The 24194-nt window shown below is 49.7% G+C and overlaps 1 protein-coding gene and 1 pseudogene across 2 annotated transcripts; both read right to left on the bottom strand.

Moving 5' to 3' along the window:
* Positions 1 to 276: 276 nt before the first annotated feature.
* CACNG7 (calcium voltage-gated channel auxiliary subunit gamma 7) lies at positions 277 to 22810 on the bottom strand. Of its 2 annotated transcripts, none has more exons than XM_037045606.1 (6): positions 22754 to 22810; positions 19818 to 20042; positions 19113 to 19199; positions 18582 to 18722; positions 1893 to 2038; positions 277 to 1652 (listed from the first exon to the last, which is right to left on the bottom strand). In XM_037045606.1, the coding sequence occupies exons 2-6, from the start codon at positions 20011 to 20013 to the stop codon at positions 1395 to 1397; spliced, it is 828 nt and encodes a 275-aa protein (XP_036901501.1). In that variant the 5' UTR covers positions 20014 to 20042; positions 22754 to 22810; the 3' UTR covers positions 277 to 1394. The 2 variants fall into 2 exon arrangements, with proteins under 2 accessions (XP_036901501.1, XP_036901502.1); XM_037045607.1 differs by lacking the exon at positions 22754 to 22810 and adding an exon at positions 22414 to 22510.
* LOC118986644 (uncharacterized) lies at positions 17282 to 17424 on the bottom strand (annotated as a pseudogene).
* Positions 22811 to 24194: the final 1384 nt, after the last annotated feature.

Genomic DNA, 24194 nt, shown 5'->3' with positions numbered 1-24194 from the left:
CCAGCCCTCCACAGCCAACGCCCTCCCCCGGCCCTGGGCAGGCAGAGACGTGTTTGAAATACAGTTTATTGAAGTTTCTGTTGGTATTTACATATGATACACGGTAAATAACAGAGCCAGGCCCCCCACCCACCCTTTCCCCACCCCCCAGAGCCCCCCCTCCCCCCAGCCTCGTTAAAAATCGCTGCGTAAGGACAGGTTAACTGCTGCGGTCCCCCTCCCCCCTCCCCCCCTTAGATGCGAACTAAAAGCCCCTGTCCCTCCCCTGCCTCCCTCCCCCCACCCCGGGGGCCTTTCTGCTTCCGTGTACAACACTGTGCTACCTCGCCCCTCCTCCCCTAATAAGGGGGGGCGTGGGCGAATTTCTAAGACGCCCCCAAATCTGTCCAAGGGGGAGGGCAGACCCTTGAAAGAGGCCAGAGTTGGGGGTCTGAGATGGGAAGGGGAACTTCCATGAAGGGGAGTGCCAGAAAAATGGAAGACTTCGAGGTTTGGGGGGTGTCGACCCCCGCTACTGTCCCTCCCTCCCCGGACGGAGCCCCGAGGGGGGAGGAGGCGGGCACAGGTGTGGAAACGGCGTGGAATTCCCTCACGCTGGGGTCTCCATCCTTGACGTGTGGTGTGTAGGGGAAAAGGAGGAAGGAGACAGAGTTAGAGGAGGAGGAGGAGGAGAGGAGGAAGAAAGAGAAGCCTGGGCAGCAGGGAAAGCGAGAAGAGTGGTTAGACGGCGCCCCCCTGAGAGGCAGGTAACCCTCCGGAGGCCGAGAAGGGCCCAGCCGGTGAGAAAGAAGGGGGGGGTCTCGGGGGGGGGCAGAGACGCGTGTGGGAGGGAGACCAGATCAACCAAACCCTCGGCCTACAGACCCCCGACCCACCCCGGGGCTGTGGGCAGGGCGAAGAAGCCCCCCACTGCGCTCCAGGGCCCCCCCCCCAGAGCGCGCAGGTGGGACGGAGCCAGGAGAGGACTAGGAGCAGAAGGGAGGAGAGGATGGTAGGCATTCCTGACCTGGGCTGCCGGACCCTACTCTCCAGCCCAGCGCCCCTGAGGGGAGGCAGCAGGTTGGGGGGCTCTGGGGAGGTGGGCGCCTGCCTGCACGCTGGAACTCAGCGTGTGAATTAGCTGGGGGCGGGGCCTCCGCGAAAGGGGCGGGGCCTCCGCAAAAGGGGGCGGGCAACCGAGGGAGTGGAGCCACCTGGAGGTAAACAAGCCCAATGAAGGGTAAGGGGCTATTGAAAAGAGAAAGGGAGTGGGCGTGGCTACTGGGAAGGGGGTGGGGCTAAAGTGTGAGCAGCGCCCTCCCGGTGAAAGCCGAGTCCAGAAGGGACGCGCGGCAGGGGAGCTGCGCCGCAGGGAGACCCCTAGGGAGGAGGAGGGAGCTCCGAGGGGCACGGCCTCAGCAGGGCGAGGTGGAGATGTGCAGGTGGTCCGGGTACTTGATGGCGGGAGGGTAGTTCTGCGTCATCTGGATGGACACGTCGCTGGAGATGTCGGAGGGGCTGCGCCCGCGACGCCACGTCTCGGGCTGCAGGAACTGGCCCGAGTAGTCGGAGCAGTCGCTGAGACGCGGGCGGTAGAAGGCCGGGTGCGGGCGGTACATCTCCTCCTCCGCGTAGCGCTTGGTGAACAAGTACACGGACATCACGCCAGCCCCCTGTGGCAAGGCAGGGTCAGAGTCCTGGAGGCTGCAACCCGCAGGACCCAAGATTCCAGGCCCCCATCCCCCTTTTCCCCCAGGACCCCAGGTCCCCATCCCCCTCATCCCCCAGGGCCTCAGCCACCAGTCTTCCAGGGTCTATGCCCCGCCCCACTCCACCATTCCTCTTCTCCCTCCTGGACCGGAGAGACCCCTCCTTCCCCATTCAAAGCTCTCATGTGGGCCCCAAGACATCACCTCTTTGAGCAGGAAGGAGGAAGCAGCGAAGGCAAAAGACCACCCGTAGCGATAGTGGAAATACTGCTCAGAGCTGCTGGGCCTGTTCATGACCTCGTCGTTGATGCTGGAAATGTAGAGAACCAAGCCCACCACCAAGGAGAGGCCTGGGGGAGCAGGGGGTGCCCCTGGTCCGTTAGCTGTGGACCTCTTTCCCCAGCCCGCACCCCCCACCACTGTTCTCTCCCTCTCCTCCCGGCTGCTGGAAGTGAACTAACTTCCAGCATTTTTGTAGTTGTTGCATTCGTTGATGTGTTCACTGGTTGATTCCTGTACGTGCCCTGACCAGGGATGGAACTGGCACCCTTGGTGTGTGGGGATGATGCTCTTACCAACTGAGCCACCCAGCCAGGAGCTAACTTCCTTCTTTTGAAGCCCCTTGGGTGCTGGGTCTTGGCTGGGTGTGGCAGTCCCAGAGACAAATCACCCTCCTTCTCTGCCACCCCCAGTTTGTGTCCAGGATCTCCCAACGTCATTGGGAAAGGCAAATTATGAAAGCTGGCCAACAGGCAGAGTCAGGAAGAAGGACATTTGTCCAAGTCATACAGGACGTGGATAGATAAGAGTACCTGTGATACCAGTCTGGGCAGAGGGAAGGCCAAGGACAAAGGCTTGGAGGCTGGGCCTGAGCTGGTCCATCCATGTGGCTACAACGTGGACCGCAGCCACAGGAGATGGGGTCAGACTGGGGCGGGGGGGGGGGGCAGGGACACAACCATGGTAAGCCTCACATGCCGGGCTGAGGAGCTCAGCCTTGATGCCCAGGGCAGCAGGGAACCATAAAAGGTCTGGAGCAGAGGAATGGCAGGGCCAGAGTGGAGGGTTAGATCATTTGGGGGTTGGCTGGTTTTGGAAAGAGATTGGAGGGGAGACACTGGAGTTGTATATTCCAGGGTGGGGGTGAGGAGGAGGAGGTCTGAGCTGAGGTATGGATAATAATAGCAGCAATAATAATCAACAATAATAACCATAACAACCGCTTATATGGATCTTGCTCTGTGCCAGGCACCATTCTCAGTGTCAGATACGCTTTAACTCATTCAAACGTTACAACACTTTCGAGTCAGTCCCATTTTTATCTCCATTTCCAGATGAGGAAATAGAGGCACCCAGGGAAGGTAGAGAGGAGAGGCCTGGGCTGAGAATTTTTAGGAGGCAAATAACACTTCCCCAAGATGATCTTTCTTTTTTTTTTTTTTTTTAAGATTTTATTTATTTATTTATTTATTTATTTATTTATCTTTAGAGGGGAAGGAGAGGGAGAGAAACATCAATGTATGGTTGCCTTTTGTGCATCCCCTGCTGGGAGTTGGCCTGCAGGGAACCAGTCTGCAACCCAGGCATGTGCCCTGACTGGGAATCGAACTGCGATCCTCTGGTTCGAAGGCCCGCGCTCAATCCACTGAGCTACACCAGCCAGGGCTCCAAGATGATCTTTCTTTGTAACAGCAGCCATGCCAAGGGTCCCTAACTGAATCGGTGTAATCCTTACCAGCATCTTCCCCCTGAATCCTACAAATAAATATCTGTGTGTCCATCACCCCCAGAATAAGTAGACATCCCTTCCACTGCCTACAACAGGGCTGTCTTTTTGTGTGGCCTCCTAGCTAAGAATGGTTTTTCCGTAACTAAATTTGTTCTAAAAAACCAAAAGAGCCCTGGCTGGTGTAGCTCAGTGGGTTGAGCACGGGCCTGCGAACCAAAGGATTGTGGTTCGATTCCCGGTCGGGGCGCATGCCCGGGTTGCAGGCCAGTTCCCATGAGAGGGGGTGCATGAGAGGCAACCATGCACTGGTGTTTCTCTCCCTCTCTCCTTCCCTTCCCCTCTAAAGATAAATAAATAAATTTTTTTTTAAAAGACCAAAAGAAGATTGATGTTTTGTGGCACCTAAAAAGCATGTAATTGCATTTAGCAGTTTTTCAGAGTGTTAAAACTATGCCCTGGCTGGCTAGAGCATTGTCCTGATACGCCAAGGTTGGGAGTCTGATCTACTTTCAGGGCACATGTAAGAATCAGCCCATGAATGCATAAATCAGTAGGACAACAAATACGTGTTTTCTCTCTCCCCTTCCCTCTCCTTCTCTCAAAATCAATCAATAAAAATTTTTAAGTAAATAAAATAGAATGACCATGTGACTCAGCAATTTCACTCGAATGTGTATCTGCTCAAGAGAACTGGAAACAGATGTCCACACCAAAACCTGTCCCCGGATGTCTGTAGCAGCATTATCTGTAATAGCCCCAAAGTAGAAACGACCCAAATGGCCATCAACGGGCATAGCCACGAAGGGAATACTACTCAGCCAGGAAAAGGAAGTACTGGCTTTTGCTACCACATGGATGAACCTAGAAAATGTGCCGTGTAAAAGAAGCCAGATGCAAAAGACCACATATTGCATGGATGCATTTATACGAAATGTCCAAAACGAGCAAAACCATCAAGACAGAAAGTAGATTTGTGGTTGCCAGGGAATGGGGCGAAGGGGGATTGCGACTGGCTGTTAAAAGGTGTGGAGTTACTTTGGGGGGTGATGAAAATGTTGTGGAATTAGGTAATGGGGATGCACAACCTTGTGAATATACTAAAAACCACAGAATTGTATGGATTGTAGGTTATATGAATCAGAACATCTTAATTTTTTAAAGTCTAGGAATTTCAAATTTCAAGGTCCAGATGGAAAATGTTATTGGAACACAGCCAGTTTATTTACACACTGCCTGTGGCTGTACAGATACAGCAAGACCAGTAAAGCTGTATTTATCGCCTGGCTTTCCTACAGAAAAACTTGACCAACCCCTGAACTACAATGCCCACGTGGTGCCAACCAGGCTCATCCCTGCTCACGCCTTCCTTGCTCCCTCTGCTTAGACCACATGAATTTCTCCTTGTTCCTTGAACACATCAAGTTCGTTTCTGCCTTGGGTCCTTTGCTCTTGCTCTTCTCTCTCCCCGGAATGCTCCTTCCCCAGATTCCTCTCTCTCTCTCTCTGTCACTTCACTTGGCCCTCTCCTTCCTTATCACTTCTTTAGAAAGGCCTTCTATGATCTCCCTCTTGAAAAACAAGACAAAAAACAAACAAAAACAACAAACAACAAAACAAAGCCATGCTCTCTCATTCAAAGTAAGACAAAAGCAGGTGCAAACTATGAGGGACTATCATGTCTCAGGCACCAGATCATCAAAAGTTAAAAAGCTTCTCAACATCCCTGGCCAGCTAGCTCAGTTGCTTAGAGCATTGTCCCGATACACCAAGGTTGTGGGTTCGATTTCCATTCAGGGCACATACAAGAAGAATACCAACGAATGCATTGGTAAATGGAAGAACAAATGATTAATCTCTCTCTCTAAATCAATAAATTTAAAATACTGCTATTTTAAGTTTCACTTTTTTTTCTGGTGAGGCCAAGGAAATGAAAGTTCTTATATGTTGCTTGTGCAGCTGTACACTAACACAGCCCCCATAACTAACAAAACCACACAGGTATTTATCCTTGAACCTAGCGATCGCACTGTGAGGAGTCTTCCCTGAAGAAATCTGTCCAGTGAAGTTATCTGTTCGATGAAAGCTCCCAGGCACAAGTTAATTCACTGCAGCAGTCAGTGTTCATAATTGCAAAATATCAGAAACAACCCAGATGCCCTTGATTCATGAAATAATCTAGAAAACATCACATAGCAGAGCACTGAGCCACTGTGCAGTAAGAATGAGGTCAAGCTCTGTGCACTGATGTGGATGGAGTTCAGTGATGGTTCAGACTATCTCACCACATAAAAAAAAAAAAAAAAAAAAGCACAGCTCTGTCTGCCGTGGCCCAGTGGATTGAGTGCTGGCCTGTGAACCACAGGGTCATAGGTTCAATTCCCAGTCAGGCAACATGCCTGAGTGGTGGGCCAGGTCCCCAGCAGGGGGCGCATGAGAGGCAACCACACATTGGTGTTTCTCTCTTTCCCTTCCCCCGCCTTTAAAAATAAATAAATAAAATATCCCTAAAAATGCACAAAAGAGCATACAGGATGCTACTCTGAAGCAAAGAAAGAAGGGTACGTAAGAACACCTGTATGCATCTGTTTATTTTTGCAATATGAGACAAAGGAAAGAAAACAAATGTAGTTGATAACCTACAGGGGGCAGGTGAGAACAGTAAAGAAGCAAGCAATAGTGAGGAAGTGGCCCTCCCCTGAGCTTTTGACCTATGCTAACATTTTGTGTATTCAAAAGACAATTTCACCAAGGATGGGGAAAAACTAAAAGTGAATATGAACCAACGTAAATAAAACTGACTTCCCATCAAATGAAGAGTACCACCACAAGACGGGGAGACTAGTAATCTAGTAATTTGCGAATACAGTACTTTGATTATATATCTCAGGCCAAAGACAAGAAGATCATCAAAGAAATCTTGAACCTTACTTAATATGGTTGCTGTTGTTTGTTGTGTTGTTAGTGGTCTAGGGGTAACAGTTCTGAAATTATTCTGTGTACATTGTAGGGTTGAGCAAATGCGTAAGTATATTAATGTTTTGGGGAGCTAGAGTTCTCTTCTTTCTCTGAAAGAAGGAGAAGGAAGATACAAGTCAGAATAGGGTAACGCGAGGAAGAAACCTCTGGTGTTTAGATACAATATAAGCTCCTATTTTATAAATATATATATGATTTGCCAGCTTTCTCTCCTGAAAGATTCCAGAAGCAGTGACATCTCAGCAGCAATGAGCACACCTAGCACCCAGATTTGGTCTCTAATATCACCCCCCACTATATAAGGAGCTTGGGCTCCTGGGAGAAATAGCTAATTTGAGGCCAGAGGAAGACATGTAAAAGTGTATTCATGCCACAAAGTAAGGAAGTGCTCAAAAAAAAATGCAAGGAACATGTCAAATAAGAACATGGGAACTAGCTTGAAAGAAATTCCTTAGTGTCTAACTGGGGGTGATTTGAGCACTAAAATGAATACTAAAAGTAATGTCATATAACACGCTGAAGTTTTTTAAAATGTGAATACACAATGATATATTGTAAAATCAATAACTAATGAAGGAAGAGAGACAATTCTTATTCACAGAGTTAGAAAACACCATTTTGCAAACCTTAGTGGTAATATTGAGATTTGCACAGGACTCATCGGTGGACATTGAATCCCTGGATTGAATTTCCCCATGGAGTAGCTACTAATTACAAAGAGATTATAAAGTTGGACAGAGAAAAAACAAACACCATGATTTCACTTACGTGTGAGACCAAAATAACACAATAAACAAACAGAATTAGAACGGACTCATAAATACAGAGAACAGACTGAGGGTTGACAACGGGGAGGGGTGATGAGGGAATGGGGGGAAGAGGTGAAGGGATTAAGAAACACAAATGGGTCGTTTTAGGACTGTCATGGGAGTGGAAGGCCAGCTCATGAATGCAGGTACTAATATTATAATAACTGAATGGGCTCAGGTGGATACCAGACTTATTTGTGGGGGAGGGGGTGCACTTCATAAGTTATATAAATGTCTAATCGCTATGTTGTACATCTGAAACTAATACAATATTGCATGTGAACTCTAATTCAAAAATAAAAACTTGAAAGAAGAGATTATATGAAGATAAAAAAAACCTTCCTCTATTGTCAAGGAACCTGGCAGGCACCAACTTAATCAAGGGCTGGAGGCTGACATCACCAGCAACGGGCGGCCTGATGCCATGACCTTCGGGTGACAGGCTGCCCCTACTTCACTTATGTGGCCTCCCCGCTGAAAATGTGTAACCTGAATCCACTCCTGCGGAAACTGGGGCATCGTACAGCACAACTGGCTGCACTCTTCAAAAAGAGTCGACATGAAAGATCTTTTTTTTAAAGGCACAGGAACTATATAAAAGATGAAGAGATGAAAAAGACGCGACAAGGAAATACAGAGCATGATCTCAGACTGGATCCCAACTCAGGGGGGAAAGACGATAAAAGACAGCACTGGAGCCCTGGCTGGTGTAGCTCAGTGGACTGAGTGCAGGGGTGGGAACCTGCACCCTCAAAGGGTCGCCAGTTCAGTTCCCAGTCAGGGCATGTGCCTGGGTCCCCAGTTGGGGGCACGTGAGAGCAACCACATGCTAATGTTTCTCTACCTCTCTTTCTGCTTCCCTTCCCCTCTCTCTGAAAATCAATAAATAAAATCTTTAAAAAAAAAGAAAGACAGCACTGGAATAATTGTTGAAATAGGAATATGGACTGTGTATCAGCTATAGTGCTGTGTAAGGGTTCAAATTCCTGAAGTCAATGATTGCACTGTGGGTAGAAAAGAAAACACACTTGTCCATAGGAGATACTTGCTGCAGGGCTTACGGGTGAGGTGTTCGTGATGTACGGTTAAGTGGTTTTAGATAGATCCATAGATGATGTAAATACAGGATAGATATGAATAGATAAATACAACAGAGATAAAATGGGTGAGGGAAAATGACAAAGCTTAATAGATAGAGATAATGAATAACTAGATGTAGACAGATGAGTGATGTACATGATAGAAAGCCAGATAGATGACAGAAGTGAGAGATGTAGGTGACAGATAGATAAATACATAGATGATTGATAGGTGATCGATGGAGACTGATAGGTAGATAGATAGACAGATAGACAGATAAAGGCAAGTGTGCCAAAATGTTAAAAATTGGCCTAAATGAGCACTGGCTAATACAGCTCAGTGGTTTGAGTACAGGCTGTGAACCAAAGGGTCACCGGTTTGATTCCCAGTCAGGGCACATGCCTGGGTTGCAGGCCAAGTCCCCAGTGTGGGGGCCACATAAGAGGCAACCCCACATTGATGTTTCTCTCCCTCTCTTTCTCCTCCCCTTCCCCTCTCTCTAAAAATAAATCAATACATTTTTTTAAAAGTTCAGTTAAAAAAAATTGGTCTAAGTGAAATCTATATGAGTTCATTTGTTATTTTTTAAATGTTTCTGTAAGTTTAAAATTTACATTATTTCCAAAATTTAAAATTTGTTAAAAAAATAAGTATCTCCAAGATTTAGAAGTACACATTGGCAGTTACAAAACAGTCATGGGGATGTAAAGAAAGCATAAAGAATGTAGTCAGTAATGCGGTAGTGACTATGCATGACGCCAGCGGAGTACTAGAATTATCAGGGGGATCACTTTGTAGATTATACCAATGTCTGATCATAGGGTTGTATATCTGAAACTAATATAATGTTACACTTGATCTTAGCCAAAAGACCGAGAAGCGATAAAACTAATATAATACTGTACATCAACCATGATTTTAAAAAATAGGTATTGCCACACAGGATTTTCCCCCGAGGTGCCTAAGGGTTACCTGCAGATTATTCATTCATTGTAAAGAGAAAAATGTCCCTTCTCAATGGAGAGTTCTGATGACCTCATCCCTTACCAAGCATTCCTACTTTGTCCTGCCACCCTGGCCGGACAGCTCAGTTGGTTTGGGTGTCTTCCCAACACGCCAAGGTTGTGGGTTTGATGCTCAGTCAGGGCACATACAACAATCAACCAATGAATGCACAAATAAGTGGAACACCAAATCGATGTCTCTCTCTCTCTCTCAAATCAATCAATCAATCAATAAAAAAAATCATAGACTCAAACTTTGAATTGCTCATGGGGAAACCATCTGACATGATTTACTACCTGAAATAAAAAATATAGCCCTGGCTGGTGTAGCTCGGTGGATTGAGTGCAGGCCTGAGAACCAGAGGATCGAGGGGCTGATATTTCTCTCCCTCTCTCCTTCCCTTACCCTCTAATGATAAATAAATCAAAAAATAAAGAACACAGTTCCTCTGAATCTTCTTGCCAGACATGTTTAAGCTGAATCGCATTGATGTAAGGTAGTCTAGACATAATTTCCATGTTGGCCAGACATAACCACAGAAAATACAAAGGAAAGAGGAATAAATTAAACGATGCCACAAGGAACTGACCGAACAAATCCAAGATGTGATAAATAGCAAGCTGATAACACCAGAAGCAGCAATCAGTCTTAACATCTCAAGAAGAGATGACCAGACATTATGTCTCTGCTATAACACAGTCAGATGCAAACGGCGCCACCTACCTATAAAGTAATTCTTGCCAAAAAAAAAAAATCAAAACCCGAACCTGATCAATAACAATGTTACAAGGAGATACAGGGATGGGTGGACACATTAAACCATGACACGGGGACATGGCTGGAAAAATCTAGAGCGTGGAGACTCTGCAAGACAAATGACTAGATTTCTTCAACAAATAAATGGCAAGGAAAAAACAGGAGAGGGACTGTTACAGACTGAAAGAGGCTTTGGAGATCTATCAGCTGAACGCACAAGTGGAATGTGGATCCCAATTTACCGCAAAGTAACTGTAAAAAAGGCTTTTATGAGACAAGTGGGGACGCTGAACACTTCCTAGATATTAAATGATATTAAGCAGCTATTCTTAATTGTTTGGGCATGATTATGGTGCTGCAGTTATGTTAAATAACAAAATGCTTATTTCTCAGGGAGAGACAGAAATGTTTGTGGATGAGATGATTTAATGTGTGAGTTTGGCTTTGAAAAAATGTCGTGTAGCACAGAGGGAAGGTATGGCAGTGTGGCTTAAAAAAGGACTCACCATATGTTGATAATTGTTGGAACTCAGTAAAGGATGCATGGCATTTTGTTACACTATTCTTTCTATATTTTTAAGATGAAGTACATTTTAAAAGTCACTGTTGTAAATAAAATAGTGGGAGAAGTAGTCTGAACTAACAGAGACATACTATGTGTGAAAGTAGATTAAATCTGGTCCTGGGGCAAAGCTATAAAAGCTGTCTTTTTAAAAAAAGATTATATTTATTTATTTTTAGAGAGAGAAGGGAAGGAGAGAGGGAGACATCAATGTGTGGTTGCCTCTCCCACACCCCCTACTGGGGACCTGGCCTGCAACCCAGGCATGTGCCCTGAGTGGGAATCAAACTGGTGACCCTTTGGTTCACAGGCCAGCACTCAATCCACTGAGCTACACCAGCCAGGGCTATAAAAGCCATCTTTAAAAAAAAAAGTACTGTATTTGGCCATGTACAATGCACATGTTTTTGCCCAAATTTTTTAGGGAAAAATAAGGATGTGCATATACATGGGTAATACTAATTCCATATCTATATAAATGTTTTTAATTCTTTTACTTATGCTTATTAGTTACATGTGTATCTATAGAAAGCAAGAATGATATCCATATGCAAAATAATACTCTGGAATATAATAACCACCTTTACATATAAGTAAAAAATTGAGTTAAAAATTAAAATGGAAGATTTTTTCCCTAAAAGTTAGGGCCAGAAACATGGGTGTGCATTATACAGAGCAAAATATGGTACAGATTTTTTTAGAGAGAGGAAGAAAGAGAGAGGAAGAGAGAAACATAGATTTGTTGTTCCATTTATTGGTGCATTCATTGGTTAATTCTTGTATGTGCCCTGACCGAGAATCAAACTCACAACCTTGGCATATCAGGGCAATGCTCTAACCAACTGAGCTACTCAGCCAGGGCTAAAAGGCATTTAAAAAAATATTTTATTTATTTATTTTTAAAGAGAGGGGGAAAGAAGGAGAAAGAGAGGGAGAGAAACATCAATGTGTGGTTGCCTCTCATGTGGTCCCCACTGGGGACCTGGCCCTCAACCCAGGCATGTGTCCCAGCTGTGAATTGAACCAGCCACCCTTTGGTTCACAGCCCACGCTCAATCCACTGAGCTACTCAGGCAGGGCTAAAAGGCATTTTTGAAACTGCTGTGACAGTTTGAAAATGGAATAAATTATATTATGAAATTATTGTAAAATTTCTGGGTGTGATAATGGTGTTAGAGTTACATAGAAGCATGTCCTTACTGTTAAGAGATGCATACTATTATAAAATGTTTAGAGATGAACTGTCATGGTGTCTGCAACTTACTTTCAAAGGGTGAGAGGTCGGGAGGGGGAGAGAGAGAAAGAGAGAAAATACAGCCCAACATTAGCAAAATGCAGGATCTACTTGGATCTAGGTGGAAGATGGTATGATAATGTTCACTCATTGTACTATTATATAGATTTTTTATTTCTTTTTTTAATAGATTTTATTTATTTTTTTAAGAGAGGGGAAGGGAGGGAGAAAAAGAGAGAAATCAGTATGTGGTTGCATCTCACATGGCCCCCAGTGGGGACCTGGCCTGCAACCCTGTCATGTTCCCTGACTGGGAAATGAACCAGAGACCCTTTGGTTTGCAGTCCACACTCAATCCATGGAGCTACACCAGCCAGGGCTTATTATACAGATTTTAAAGTTTCCACTAAAAAATTCAGAGTGACTCAGGTGAGGTAAAATAAGAACCCTCCCCCATCACTCGCCTTCCCCTTAATCTACTTCATTTTTCTTCATAGCACTTATTACTACCTGACATGACATTTTTCCCTTATTTGTATTTTCTGTCACACACCTCTCCCACCCCCACCAGGATGCTTGGAACTAGTATCCCTTGTCCCCAACATCTAGCAGAGATTCAGCACAAATAAAGACTAGTCAAATGGAGGAATATGCTTGCTCACAATGAACTTCCTCAAGAGCTCCTAGTTGCTCCCCTTTTTCATTCCACTCTTAACACCCACCATGTCTCAACCTCCTCTAAGAATGAACCTTTTCTTGCTCTGAACCTCCACAGCACTTGGAAATTCTAGGATCCTATCATTTTAATGTTCAAAAAAAAGAGGGGACCCGCGATGTGTTACACGGGGGCAAAGGCATCTGAGGTTACGTCTTGACAGGTGAGCAGGTTTCTGGGAAAGGCCTGCCAAAGGCAGCCCTGGACCACACTCACTTGGGCACCCCTAGTCAGGCACAGGGGTAACCTTCCTTCTGCTCTCTCTCTTCTCTCAAGGGTTCCCAGTCACCCAGTCATGTCCATTTGACTTCCTGAATCTCTCATAAATCTACCCCCTTTCGTGAACCCAAGTCCTCTGACCCAGCTAAGGTTACTTCTATGCCTGTACCACCGCCCCCCAGACCCCATCCCCTTGTTTTAGAAACGGATTCTTTCTGAAACGCATACTGAATTCTTTTCTTTTCTTGTTGAAACTCTTTCCCTGGCTCCCTCCTATAACAGGAAAAGGTATTAATTTTACCACCGGATATGCTGTTTATGACCTGATCCCTGCTAACCACACCTGCCTCACTTTAAGTACCATGTTTCATATAACAGTTCTAAATAAAAAACACTCTCTATCAGGAGAGTAAGGAGCAGGGGATGAGGAGAAAAAAAACCAACAAACATTTACAAATACAAACTGGTTGTGGTTTTGGTTGTGGTTTTGCTTTTGGTCATTGAAAATTAAATAAAAACAATGTCAGAAGGTAATTTATTTTCGTCCTTCTTTCTCCTTCCTGGCCACTTCACAATGGCTCTTGTGCTCTAAAAATAACCTTTTTTCCTTTCCTCTTTTTCTCCTTCCCTTTTTTCTGTAACCCAATCCTCTCCCTACCCTCTCTACCGTATCTGTTCCAGAATTCTTAGAGTTCAGTAGGCAAGAGTCACCCACATTCCAAGAGCAATAGACACCACGGCTTTAGAACAATCGCGTTTCAGGACCACGGAGAGCGGCACCCACGTCGACCTGAGTCTTCACTGCTTTTGGGGTCTTGCCACACGCTGTTCATTCAACCTCCTTGCAAAGCACTTTCTCCTCTTTCTTCACTAGAAAAAGTACCCCTCAGCTCTTTTCAGTATCATCAACTTGAACGTCCCCTCCTGTTGGAATCCCGATCACTCCCACCCTCCCCACCACACTACGGTGTCAGGTGGATACACCTCCCCTTTCCCAGCATGCCCTGAGCTGTCCTTATCCTCCACCCAGTCTACAAATACTTCAGTACGTACTTTGTACCAGCAACTCATCTAATCTGTAGCGTTCCCTGACATTCGGGAGGTTACATTCCAGCGGGAGGAGACAGAAACCAAGATGACTGACAACAGCAGTAGTGCTAAGAAACAATAATCAAACAAGAAATAGGACAGCAGAGGGAGCAAGGCATTACATATTGTTGTCAGAAAAATGAAACTCTGAGGAGGGAACATCCCCGTCCTGTGAAAACCAAGAAGAAACTTCTGCATATCGAGGCCTAGTGAGTGTAAAAGTCCTCGGCGGGGCTGAGATTTGCATTTTCAAGGAGTAGCAGGAGGCCAGTGTGTCTGAAGTGATAAGCAAAGGAGAGTGTCAGTGGGTTAGGAAATGAGGTCACAGATCTGAGCAGTCACGGAACCACGAAGGGCCAGCAGGAGGAGTTGGGACGCACTCTAAGTGCAATGGGAATTCATCAATTGCTCGTCATCAATTGCTCAAGACGTTAAGTAATGTGCGACATTGACGCTTGGATGAATGTGCAGTTGGGGGCTGTTTGGCGGGGAACTGCATGTGGACTCTCACTTGGGACTCAGCTGTGTTGTCTCCAGGGCCCAGCGCAGAGCCTGGTATGTAGGATGTCTCTGTAAATGTTTGATGAGTGAATAAACAGGCACATGCATAGAACATGTTTTTGAGGATCAGGGGTTAATATGGGCCATGCCCAGAAAGCATGCCATTTATGACCTATGAAAAAGGAAAATCAATGCCACACCAGCCTCCTCACCCCTTCTCTTGCCAAACCCAGTCAGCCAACTGATTCTATATTGATTTTTCTGTCAATACTCTTCCTTTTCAAAGTCATGCAATCTCCTTTATCCTCCTAGCCCTGGCTCAACCCAAACCTTACTGTTCAGTCTGCTGCTGCATAAGCCTCCTCCTTGGTTTGCTCATCTTCCTCTAGTCCATCCCCAACACGGTTCCCTGAGGGATATTTGATGCCCACTGTGCCCCTAGCCCTCTCCTGCCCCAGCCCTTTCACTGCATTTCCCAGGACTGAATGCCAGCTCTCCCACTTTCCAGACCTCAGGCAACTCCTGTCTCTCTGTCCATCTCTTTCTCTCCCCCACTTTCCAGACCTCAGGCAACTCCTGTCTCTCTGTCCGTCCATTTCCCTCTCCCACTTTCCAGACCTCAGGCAACTCCTGTCTCTCTGTCCATCTATTTCTCTCTCCCACTTTCCAGACCTCAGGCAACTCCTGTCTCTCTGTCCGTCTATTTCTCTCTCTCCCACTTTCCAGACCTCAGGCAACTCCTGTCTCTCTGTCCGTCCATTTCCCTCTCCCACTTTCCAGACCTCAGGCAACTCCTGTCTCTCTGTCTGTCTATCTCTCCCACTTTTTAGACCTCAGGTAACTCTTCTCTCTCTCTTTCTCTTTCTCTCTCTCTCAGTGTTCTCATAGGGAACATGAATTGGTTGGATCAAATCATTTTGTTCCAAGATCTAAGATATTGGAACTATTTCCATCCTTTCCCCCCCTTTTTAAATCACCTTCATTTTTATGACTTTTATGGGGCAGTATAGTGCCTCGGTGAAAAGCCTGGGTTGGAATCCACCTTCCATGATGGAACAGCTTAACTCTGACTGCTCCTGTTTCCTCAACTGGAAAATGAGAATAATAACAATGACTGTCTTGCCAGGTGAAGAAAAAGCACATAGAACTTTCCCAAACCATGGCACTTGATAAAGCGTTTATTATGAAGGTGGTTGTGGTTGCTACTACTATTCGTGTATCTAAAACTACCATGTGTTGGGCCCTGGCTGGTGTAGCTCAGTGGATTGAGCATGGGACTGTGAACCAGAGGATTGTGGTTCAATTCCCAGTCAGGGCATATGCCTGGGTTGCAAGCCAGTTCCCAACAGGGAACACATGAGAGGCAACCATACATTGATATTTCTCTCCCTCTCTCCTTCCCTTCCCCTCTAAGGATAAATAAATAAAATCTTTAAAAAAGATTGTGTTGAGCAGTTATTGTGACAAGCCAGCCACTGGGTTGGCCCTTCACACCCATGACCTAGACCAGGGACCAGCTAACTACAATTTGTCCCACCATGTGATTTTGTATGGTTTGTGAGCTAAGTGTGGTGTTTAGGTTTGTAAACAGTATGGAAAAACAAAAATAAAAATATATTTTATAACCCATGAAAATTACATTGAAATTGCATTTCAGGGTCCACAAATAGTATTTTTGGAACACAGCAGCCATGCCCACTACTCTACCTCTGGTTGCTTCAGAACTACAACCCGACGGCTCACAGAACCTGAAATATTTGCGATGTAAAGTTTGCTGGTCCCTGCCAGAGATTTGTTTTCTCAGCAACTCCTCAAAGGGAAGGTATAGCACACACAGTAGGTGTTGGGATTTGAACCCCATTCTTCCCAGGTTCACAGCAGCATATACCTTCAGGCACCACACCCACAATCTTGAAAGTACATGTTGGAGCCCTGATGGGCGTTGCCCAGTGGGTTGGGTGTCATCCTGAGAACCAAAAGGTCACCTGTTCAATTCCAAGTCAGGACACATGCCTGGGTTTGTGGGCTGGGTCCCTGGTTGAGGGCATGTGAATGTTTTTCTCCCTCTCTTTCTCCCTCCCTTCCACACTCTCTACAAATAAATAAAATCTTTTTCTTAAAAAGTACATGATGGCCCTGGCTGGTATGGCTCAGTGGCTTGAGCATCAGCCTGCACACCAAAGGGTCACCAGTTCGATTCCCAGTCAGGGCACATGCCCGGGTTACAGGTCAAGTCTCCAGCATGGGGCATACTACAGGCAACCACACACTGATATTTCTCTCCCTCTCATTCTCACTCCCTTCTCTTCTGTCTAAAAATAAAAATTAAATAAAAATATTTTTAAAACAAGTACATGATGGATACCTTGGGGTGGATATACAGGTCATAGTCTATGACATAAACTTGAGGAAGGGGTTCAGTCCCCTTCAAATTGTTACATCAGAGGCCTGACTCCCAGTCCCAACAACACCACTGATCCCCAAGGTCCTGTGCACCTGTATGAGCAGTTTTCATGTCGAGAAAACCCTCAATTCTAACCCCAGCCCTGCCATTGACTAGCTAGGTCACCTCTGCTGTTTCCACTGCTGTGAGCCACAATCAATGGGAGTTTCTTTCAAATGTTTTGGGTGGATTAAATAAAGTCTCCATGCCCTACTTTCTCTCTCTCTAGGCCACTATGTTTTTTTTTTTATCTGAAAAAAAAAAAAGGATGAGACCTTTTGCTCTGACACTCGGGGATGGTGAGATCCTACATGTCTTATTTTAGCTCAGTGTCTGGCTGCACACGCCGTGATTCGAGTTCGCACAGAGGTTGCACCCTAATTTCCCTGGATAAAGTCTTGTCAGTTTCGGTTAGAGGCACTAGGGAGGCTGAGCCTAGAGAAAGCTCGGTGAGTTGCAGGAAAGGGACGGCAGGAAGGGATATTAAAAAATTCACCTTTAATTATTTTCAGAGCCACCTCTGAAGGGGGAGCTGAGTGGAGGTCCCAGGGGACAGAATATCAAACTGGTAAAGACAGATCACTATCCTTGATCTTAGCCAAAAGGCCGAGAAGCGATACCCAGGGGACAGAATGGAAATGAGATGTACAACAGGGTTTGTTCATAAAATATCAACTGGATTAGAAGGACCCGAATGGAGTTAAACTAAGTTGTGTTGAATTAATTTGAATTGAACTGAAGAATTGAGTCAGAATAGATTGGGGTTAGTTGGGGCAGATGGATGGAGTGGAACGTGTCAGAGCTGAGTTAATCTGGGCTGACCTTACTCGAGTGGGGACTGAATTAGACCAAACCGAGCCGCAGTTTGGATGAGGGGAACACTGAAAACGATCCTGCTCTAGAACTCAGGACACTGGAGTCCCCGGGCACCAGCTTATGCTGGTATCTTAGGCAAATCTCTGCACAACTCTGGGCCTCAGTACCCCCATTTTATTAAGTGAGTGCTAATAATAACCCCCAAGCAGAGATGTTATGAAAAGGACTTGAGATCACTCCTAGCTCAAAAAAATAAAAACAACTATGGCCCAGGCCGGGTGGCTCAGTATTTCAAGGCTGTGAGTTTGATCCCCAGTCAGGGCACATTCGAGAATTAGCTGATGAGCTTATAAATAAATGGAATAACAAGTCAATGTTTCCCTCTCTCTCAAATCAATCAATAAATTTTTTTAAAAAGAACTATAAACACATACTGAACTCTGGCTAATGGCATGCATAGTGAAGTATTTAGGGTAAAGTGTAATGATGCCTCAATTCACTTTGAAATGCATAAGAATAGTGAGATAAATAACAATAAGATGGGTAAAAACATAGCTACATGGACAGATACACTACAAAGCAAGTCTAGTTATATGGTAATGGTTGTTCGAAGTGGTAGGTCCACGGGCATTCACTCCAAAATCTTTCACCTTTTCTCTTTGAAAAATTTTCAGACAAAATGTTGCACAGGAAACAAGGAGCCTTGTCACCGGCTATCACCTCACAGGGCCGTGAGGATCAGCACAGAGCCCGGCACCTAATTAGCACCCAGTGAGCCTTCACTATGATTCGGTTCCACGTGAAAAGGGCGCTGCCGTCTATCTCCCTCTCACACAGGAAAAAGTGGGGCTCAGAGAGGTTCTGCAGCCCCTCCAGGGTCATACAGCCAGGAGGAGGAACCGCAGGCTTCTGGTACCTAAAAGAGCCCCCCAGCCCGTAAGTCCTTCCCTTGGGCTCACCCGATAGGATGAAGAAGATGCCAGAAACGAAAGCCAGAATGGTCCTCTGCGGACGGATGTGGCCGATGTTGCTGATGACGAAGGCGGTGAACACGAGGAAGAGACTGACCATGGGGAAGGGGGTGGCTGTGCGCACTGTCTCTGGGGGAGCGGCAAGGGGAGAGAAGGGGTGAGGCGGACAATCTGCAGGGACACCTCCCCATTCCCCTGACCTCTCCATTTCCACCATCTCCCGGCCCCTTGACTTTGGGTGGCTTCTCCCTTGTGCAGACTCTCCTGCTGTCTGGTAATTCCACTGAGGACTCCACCCCTTTACTCAGACCCCACCTCCTTCGGCCTGACCCCACCCCTTTCCTGTTGGCTCCACCCACTGATTAGGCCCCGCCCCTTCGGCCTATCTCCTCCCCCTTACCCAACCACTCGCCTTCTTTGTAGTCTCCACTCCTTCCATTCCACCCTACCTCTTTCCTGGTCCTGCTCTTTCTCCCAGGACCTGCCCCCTTGCTCTCTAGGCCCCCTGCTTCCCCTCACTCAGAATATTCTCCGTGTTCTCCGTCACCAAGTTGATCTCCGGTTCCAGAAAATATTCCGAGGCCACGCAGCGACCCTTCTCCCGACCTGGGGGGATGGTAAGAAAGCAGCACTGGATGAGACGATCCTGAGCTCTGGAGAGGCAGTCAGGGGTACGGATGGTGATGGCTTAGTCCAAGGGTTGCAGAGGGGATGGGCAGGAGGTCTGGGAGTTCCTGTTGCCAGCTTCCCTAGAGACCAGACCCATAGGTGGAGGGCAGGGCTGGAACCCTGGGTCCCAAGTGAGGAGGGGCCAGGACTCCTGGGTCCCTAAAGAGAATAAGGTAGTGGGTGGCAGGGTCCTTGAAGAGGAGGGTCTCTGTGCTCACTGGGAAACATGGATTTTTCTACCCTGTCCATTCAGCAATGAAGTTGTCCAGGGGACACGCTCTGAACCTAGATTGCCACTTCTGAGGAGGAGGGGGGATTCGGCGGTTCCTAGGGGGTCAGGGACCAGGAGACTGTATGAGCACTGGGACCCCTAGGTCCGGGGAATGAAGGGCTAGAAATTGGGTCTCCACGTAGGAACTTGACTCTCCAGGACAGAAACGGGATCAGTTTCTGGATTTCTGGAGCCCGAGAGGTGGAGGAACAAAGGATCAGGACTCTCGGATCCCACCCGGGCAAGGCAGGGAGAGTTGAGTGGAGGGCGGCTGAGGTCTGTACCTGCGAAGAAACACACGCGCCAGAGGCCGGCGTGCAGCGCCATCTTGACCTCCGTGGTCTGGTTCTGTGGCAGCACCGTGCCCTCCTCCATGTACAGCCAGTAGTCAGTGCTGACGGCGATGCCCACGAGCAGGAGGCCACACGCACCAAACACGCTGCTCAGCAGGGTCAGGGCGCGGCTGCTGCAGTGACTCATCCTCAGCGGCGGGGGGCGCCCTGCGGGGCCTGAGGGGATTCGGAGCTCCCTTGGGGAGGCCTGATAGGACCAACTAGAGTCCTCACCCCCACGCAGCCACCCTGGACACTGGGCTGGGACTAAGACACCAGACCCCAAACCTCTCAAATCTGACGTCTGTGTCCTGACCCACGATTCCCTCCCTGGATTTGAACCAGTGACACCAATGGTTGACCTTCAACCCTAGAACTGGCCTTCCCAAACCTGACACTTGTGCTCTGGCTCTGGATCAGAGACCCCACACCCGACAACCCCTCGGCCAAACCCCAGGATAAGATTTCCAGCCGTAATCTTCAGCCCACATCCAGGGACTGAACCTTAGTTCCACCCATGTGTCTGGACCTGGGTGCCCAATGTCACGACTTCAACTAGGAATTCGGTTTCTAGAGTCTTGACCCCAGAACCAAGCCCTCCAGCCTGAACTGCATGCCCTGACCCTGAGACCTTGACCACAGACACTAGAGCCCGCCAGAATCCCTAACCTTGAGCCTGGGCTGGTGACTCAGGAGCTATTGTGGTGATCAGGCACTCCAAAACCAGGACCAGGCACATCCCACAACCTTGACCCTGTGCCTTGATGCAAGCCACCAACTTTGAATACGAGACTCCAACAAGGGCCGGGGACTTCAACTCTCAGCCATGACCTAGGTCTCTAGACCCCGAGGGTTGAAACGTTAACACTGGATGCTGAGCAATGTAACCTGTGTAAAAGCCCTAACCCTGGCCACCGAATCCTGACTCTATCTGCTGATCCCTCCCCTTAGGACTCTGTCCCTGAATAGAAACCAGAAGTCCCCCAAGTGGGTCACCAACGAAGGACCCTAACTCCATACCCTAGCCTGGGTCCCCTGACCTCAGGCTTACCTCAGACCTTGAGCAGAGGTCCCCACTTAAATTTGATCTCTTAAACTCTTCTCTTGATCCATAACACCCAATTCTAACACCAAGAACTTGACCCATGACCTTCTGACTCTGATCCTGGGTCTTGACCTCAATTTGGTACCCTAATCTGAGATTCCAGAACCTTAATTCCCCCCAACACCAAGCCCAGGCAGGCCCCTGGACCTGGGACGCTGGAACTCCATCCCAGGCTGCTGGATCCCCAAAACACTGGGCCCAGACACCTGGAGCCAGGATTTTGAATGAAGACCCCCGAATATCAAAGCAATGTTCTGGGAACCCACCCACCCCCCACCCCCAACTCGGCACTCTAGCCAGAACGCTCCGGTCAAACAAGTGACCCTCCTTCACACCAGGGATCAGTCCTCTAAACCCTAAAACCCCAACCAGGAAGACTAGAACTCCATCTCCCTGGTCTTCCATCGCATGACCCAGAAATTCCCTATCAGAGGTTCTGGACCCCCACTTCCCACGTTAGGACTCTGGTCCCTGGAACTCTGAATGCTGAAACAAGAGATCTCCTCTTCATAGCTGCCCCCTCCCACTTCCAGTCAGGAATCTGGAGATTCCAGTTGGGGGGCTCCTCATTCCTTATCCGGCACCCTCACCCCCCACCATGAGCTTTTCCCTAAACTAAGCAGTCTGGTGATTTGGGGGAAATCCCTAGGGGATCCCCAACCGATCTCAACCAGAGGCCTCTACGCCCCTGAATACCAGAGTCCTCACCATCTTTTTAACTAGGATAGTTAAGATCCCTAAACACTGCCCAACAAATGCAGCCAAGATTTGAGACACCACTTAAAAAAAAAAAACCACACAAACAAAACCAGAATGCTGGTAGCCTTGAAACTCTGCCCCGACCCCAGTAAGGAATCAAACAACTTTCGCCACTAGCCTCCCTGGCGCACCCAGCGCCCTGCCTCCCCACCCCCAGCCTCCCGGAGGGCTCGGGGATCCGAGCGTGTGGCGGGGCGCCGACCAGCTTTTCCTCCCATCCCCCGTCCCGTGGCTCCAGGGCTCGACCGCCAGCTGCCTGCTCCCGTTCCAGCCCGCTCAGCTCAGAAACGAGCCGCGGAAACCCAGTTACCCTGATTGCCTTCGCCCAGGTAGCTGACCTCAGCTCCCGCCCTTGGCGCCTCCGACTCCGGCGGGGGCCCGGCTCGCGGTCACCCAGCAGCTCGCCTTCTGGTCGGAGACCCCCCTCCTCCGTGGCTGCGACTCCCCCTCACTCTACGTGGCCAGCCCGGCCCCTCCACATTCCCCGCCAGCTTCCAGCCTCTCCCCTTTGGGACCCTCTCCCCAGGCCTGAAGCCTCCTTCTCCTTTCCCCCCAGAGTCTCCTGGATTCCAGCGTTCGGACGCGCGAGGTCCCCCCTTCTGTAAACCCGAGTCCAAACTCCACGGCCCTTCGACCTCACGGGGGGCAGACCCCCGCTTTCCCGGCACCCCTTCTCAGACTCACATCCTGCTCTGAGCGGGCGAGGTCCTCCCCCTGCGCCGGGACCGCCTCCCTCGAGGACCGGGTTTGCACCCTCCCCAGGGCGCAAGGTCTCCTCGGCTCGGACGCGACGAGTGTAGTTGCCCCGCTGCTCCGGACCCCCGGACCCCGCCGTCCCCAGGCCCAAATGTCCCTCCATGCCCCATAGCCTCCCGAAGTCGGGCGTCCTGACCGCTGGAATGCCCCCGCCCCCCCACCCCGGAGCCACACAGGCCTCTTCTAGCCCCAGCCCCTGTGCCCCCGCCCCCTCGAGGGGGACCCCCGCCCCCCACACCTCCTTGCAGGACCCTCCCCTCGCGCTCACCTCGCTCAGGGCTGGGCGGACGCTCCGGGCCGCGGGCCCCGCAGCCGCATGACCGGCCCCGCGGCTTCCCCCGGCCGCCGCCGCCGCCACCGGGGTCGCCGACGCCCGCGCCCCCCGCCCCCGCCCCGGAGCCCGGCGTCCCGGCCCCCTCCCGGTCTCCCACCCCCCACCCCCCGCGCCCGCGGCCTCACTCGGCGGACGGCGCCGGGAGCTGGGACCGGCGGCCGCTCATTGGCTGCCGCGGAGGAGGGGAGGGGCGCGGGGGGGGAGCGGGGATGCGGGAGGGAGGGCGGCGGGCTGGAGAGTGGGGGGTGGCGGGGAGGGGACGGGAGGGACCGAGCGGAGCGCCGACGGGAGCGGAGCAGGGGCGCGCGGGGTGGGGGTGGGGGGGCGCGGCTGGGGGACGGCAGCGGACTGGGCGCGCCCAGACCTCGAGGCTGAGCAGTCCTGGGACTCGCGGGTCTGGAGACGAGCAAACCCAGGGGGGCCCTAAAAGAGACCGAGAGAGAGAGAGAGAGAGAGAGAGAGAAGGTGGGGCAGAGAGTGGGTCCCAGAGCCCCGGCTCCCCAGGCTCAGAGACTCGGGGGCGCTGCAAGTGGAGAGGCCGGCCAGGCAGCAGGGGCAGCAAGACGCACCGGGCGCTCGGAGGCCTCGGGCTGGGAGATGCTGAGACCCAGGCGCCTGGAGCCAGGCAGGGAGACAGAGAGACAGAAGGAGAGACGGAGACAGAGAGACCCTGGGGGGAGAGAGACAGCAGGGGCAATCCTTGGAGTCCCCTGCTGCGGGCTGGGGCTGGGGGCGGAGCGTGGGGCCTGGACGGCTGGAGGGAGCGAAAGGGGGCGTCCCAGGCCGGGGTCCCCCAGAGCAGCAGGCGGGCGCAGAGTGAAGCCGGGTCCTGCAGCCGCCGCCGCGGAGCCGGGAGCCGGGCCAGCACCCCCACCCCCCCGCCGTGATGTCAGCGGGGCCACTCTTAAAGGGGCCGGCCGCCCGCCGAGGGTCGGAGCCGGGGGGGGGTGGGGGGCGGGGGGGCTGGGAGCAGCGGGCTAGGGGGAGGGCACACAGTGGTGCCAGGGGACACAGAGGAAGCCCCAGCATCCATTCCGGAGACAGAGCCCCAGAATCCCAAGAGGAACGAGGAGACGCTGGGGCTCCCCGAAGGAGCCTGCGAAGCGTTGGGGCTCAGTCCTCCCAAACACACAGACATAGGCACACCATTCGACCAGCCTGCGCCGTCCAGGGACTACATTTCCCATCAGGACTAGCGGCGAGGGGCAACACTGAGGGAAGGGTCCACCGCCGCGATGTCTGCTGGGATGTGTAGTCCATCTGCACTACCCTCTCCACTCCCCCCACTCGCAATTGGGTCAGGGGAAGGAGGCCCGGAGGGCGCGTCCGTCTGCCTGCTGCCTCAGTCGCAAGTTCTGATCGTTTAGGTTTCTGT

The sequence above is a fragment of the Sturnira hondurensis genome, unplaced genomic scaffold (assembly GCF_014824575.4).
Source record: "Sturnira hondurensis isolate 20B ecotype Veracruz unplaced genomic scaffold, ASM1482457v3 Scaffold0004386, whole genome shotgun sequence".
Taxonomy (NCBI): Eukaryota; Metazoa; Chordata; class Mammalia; order Chiroptera; family Phyllostomidae; genus Sturnira; species Sturnira hondurensis.
This window is presented reverse-complemented; position numbering and strand designations above follow the sequence as displayed.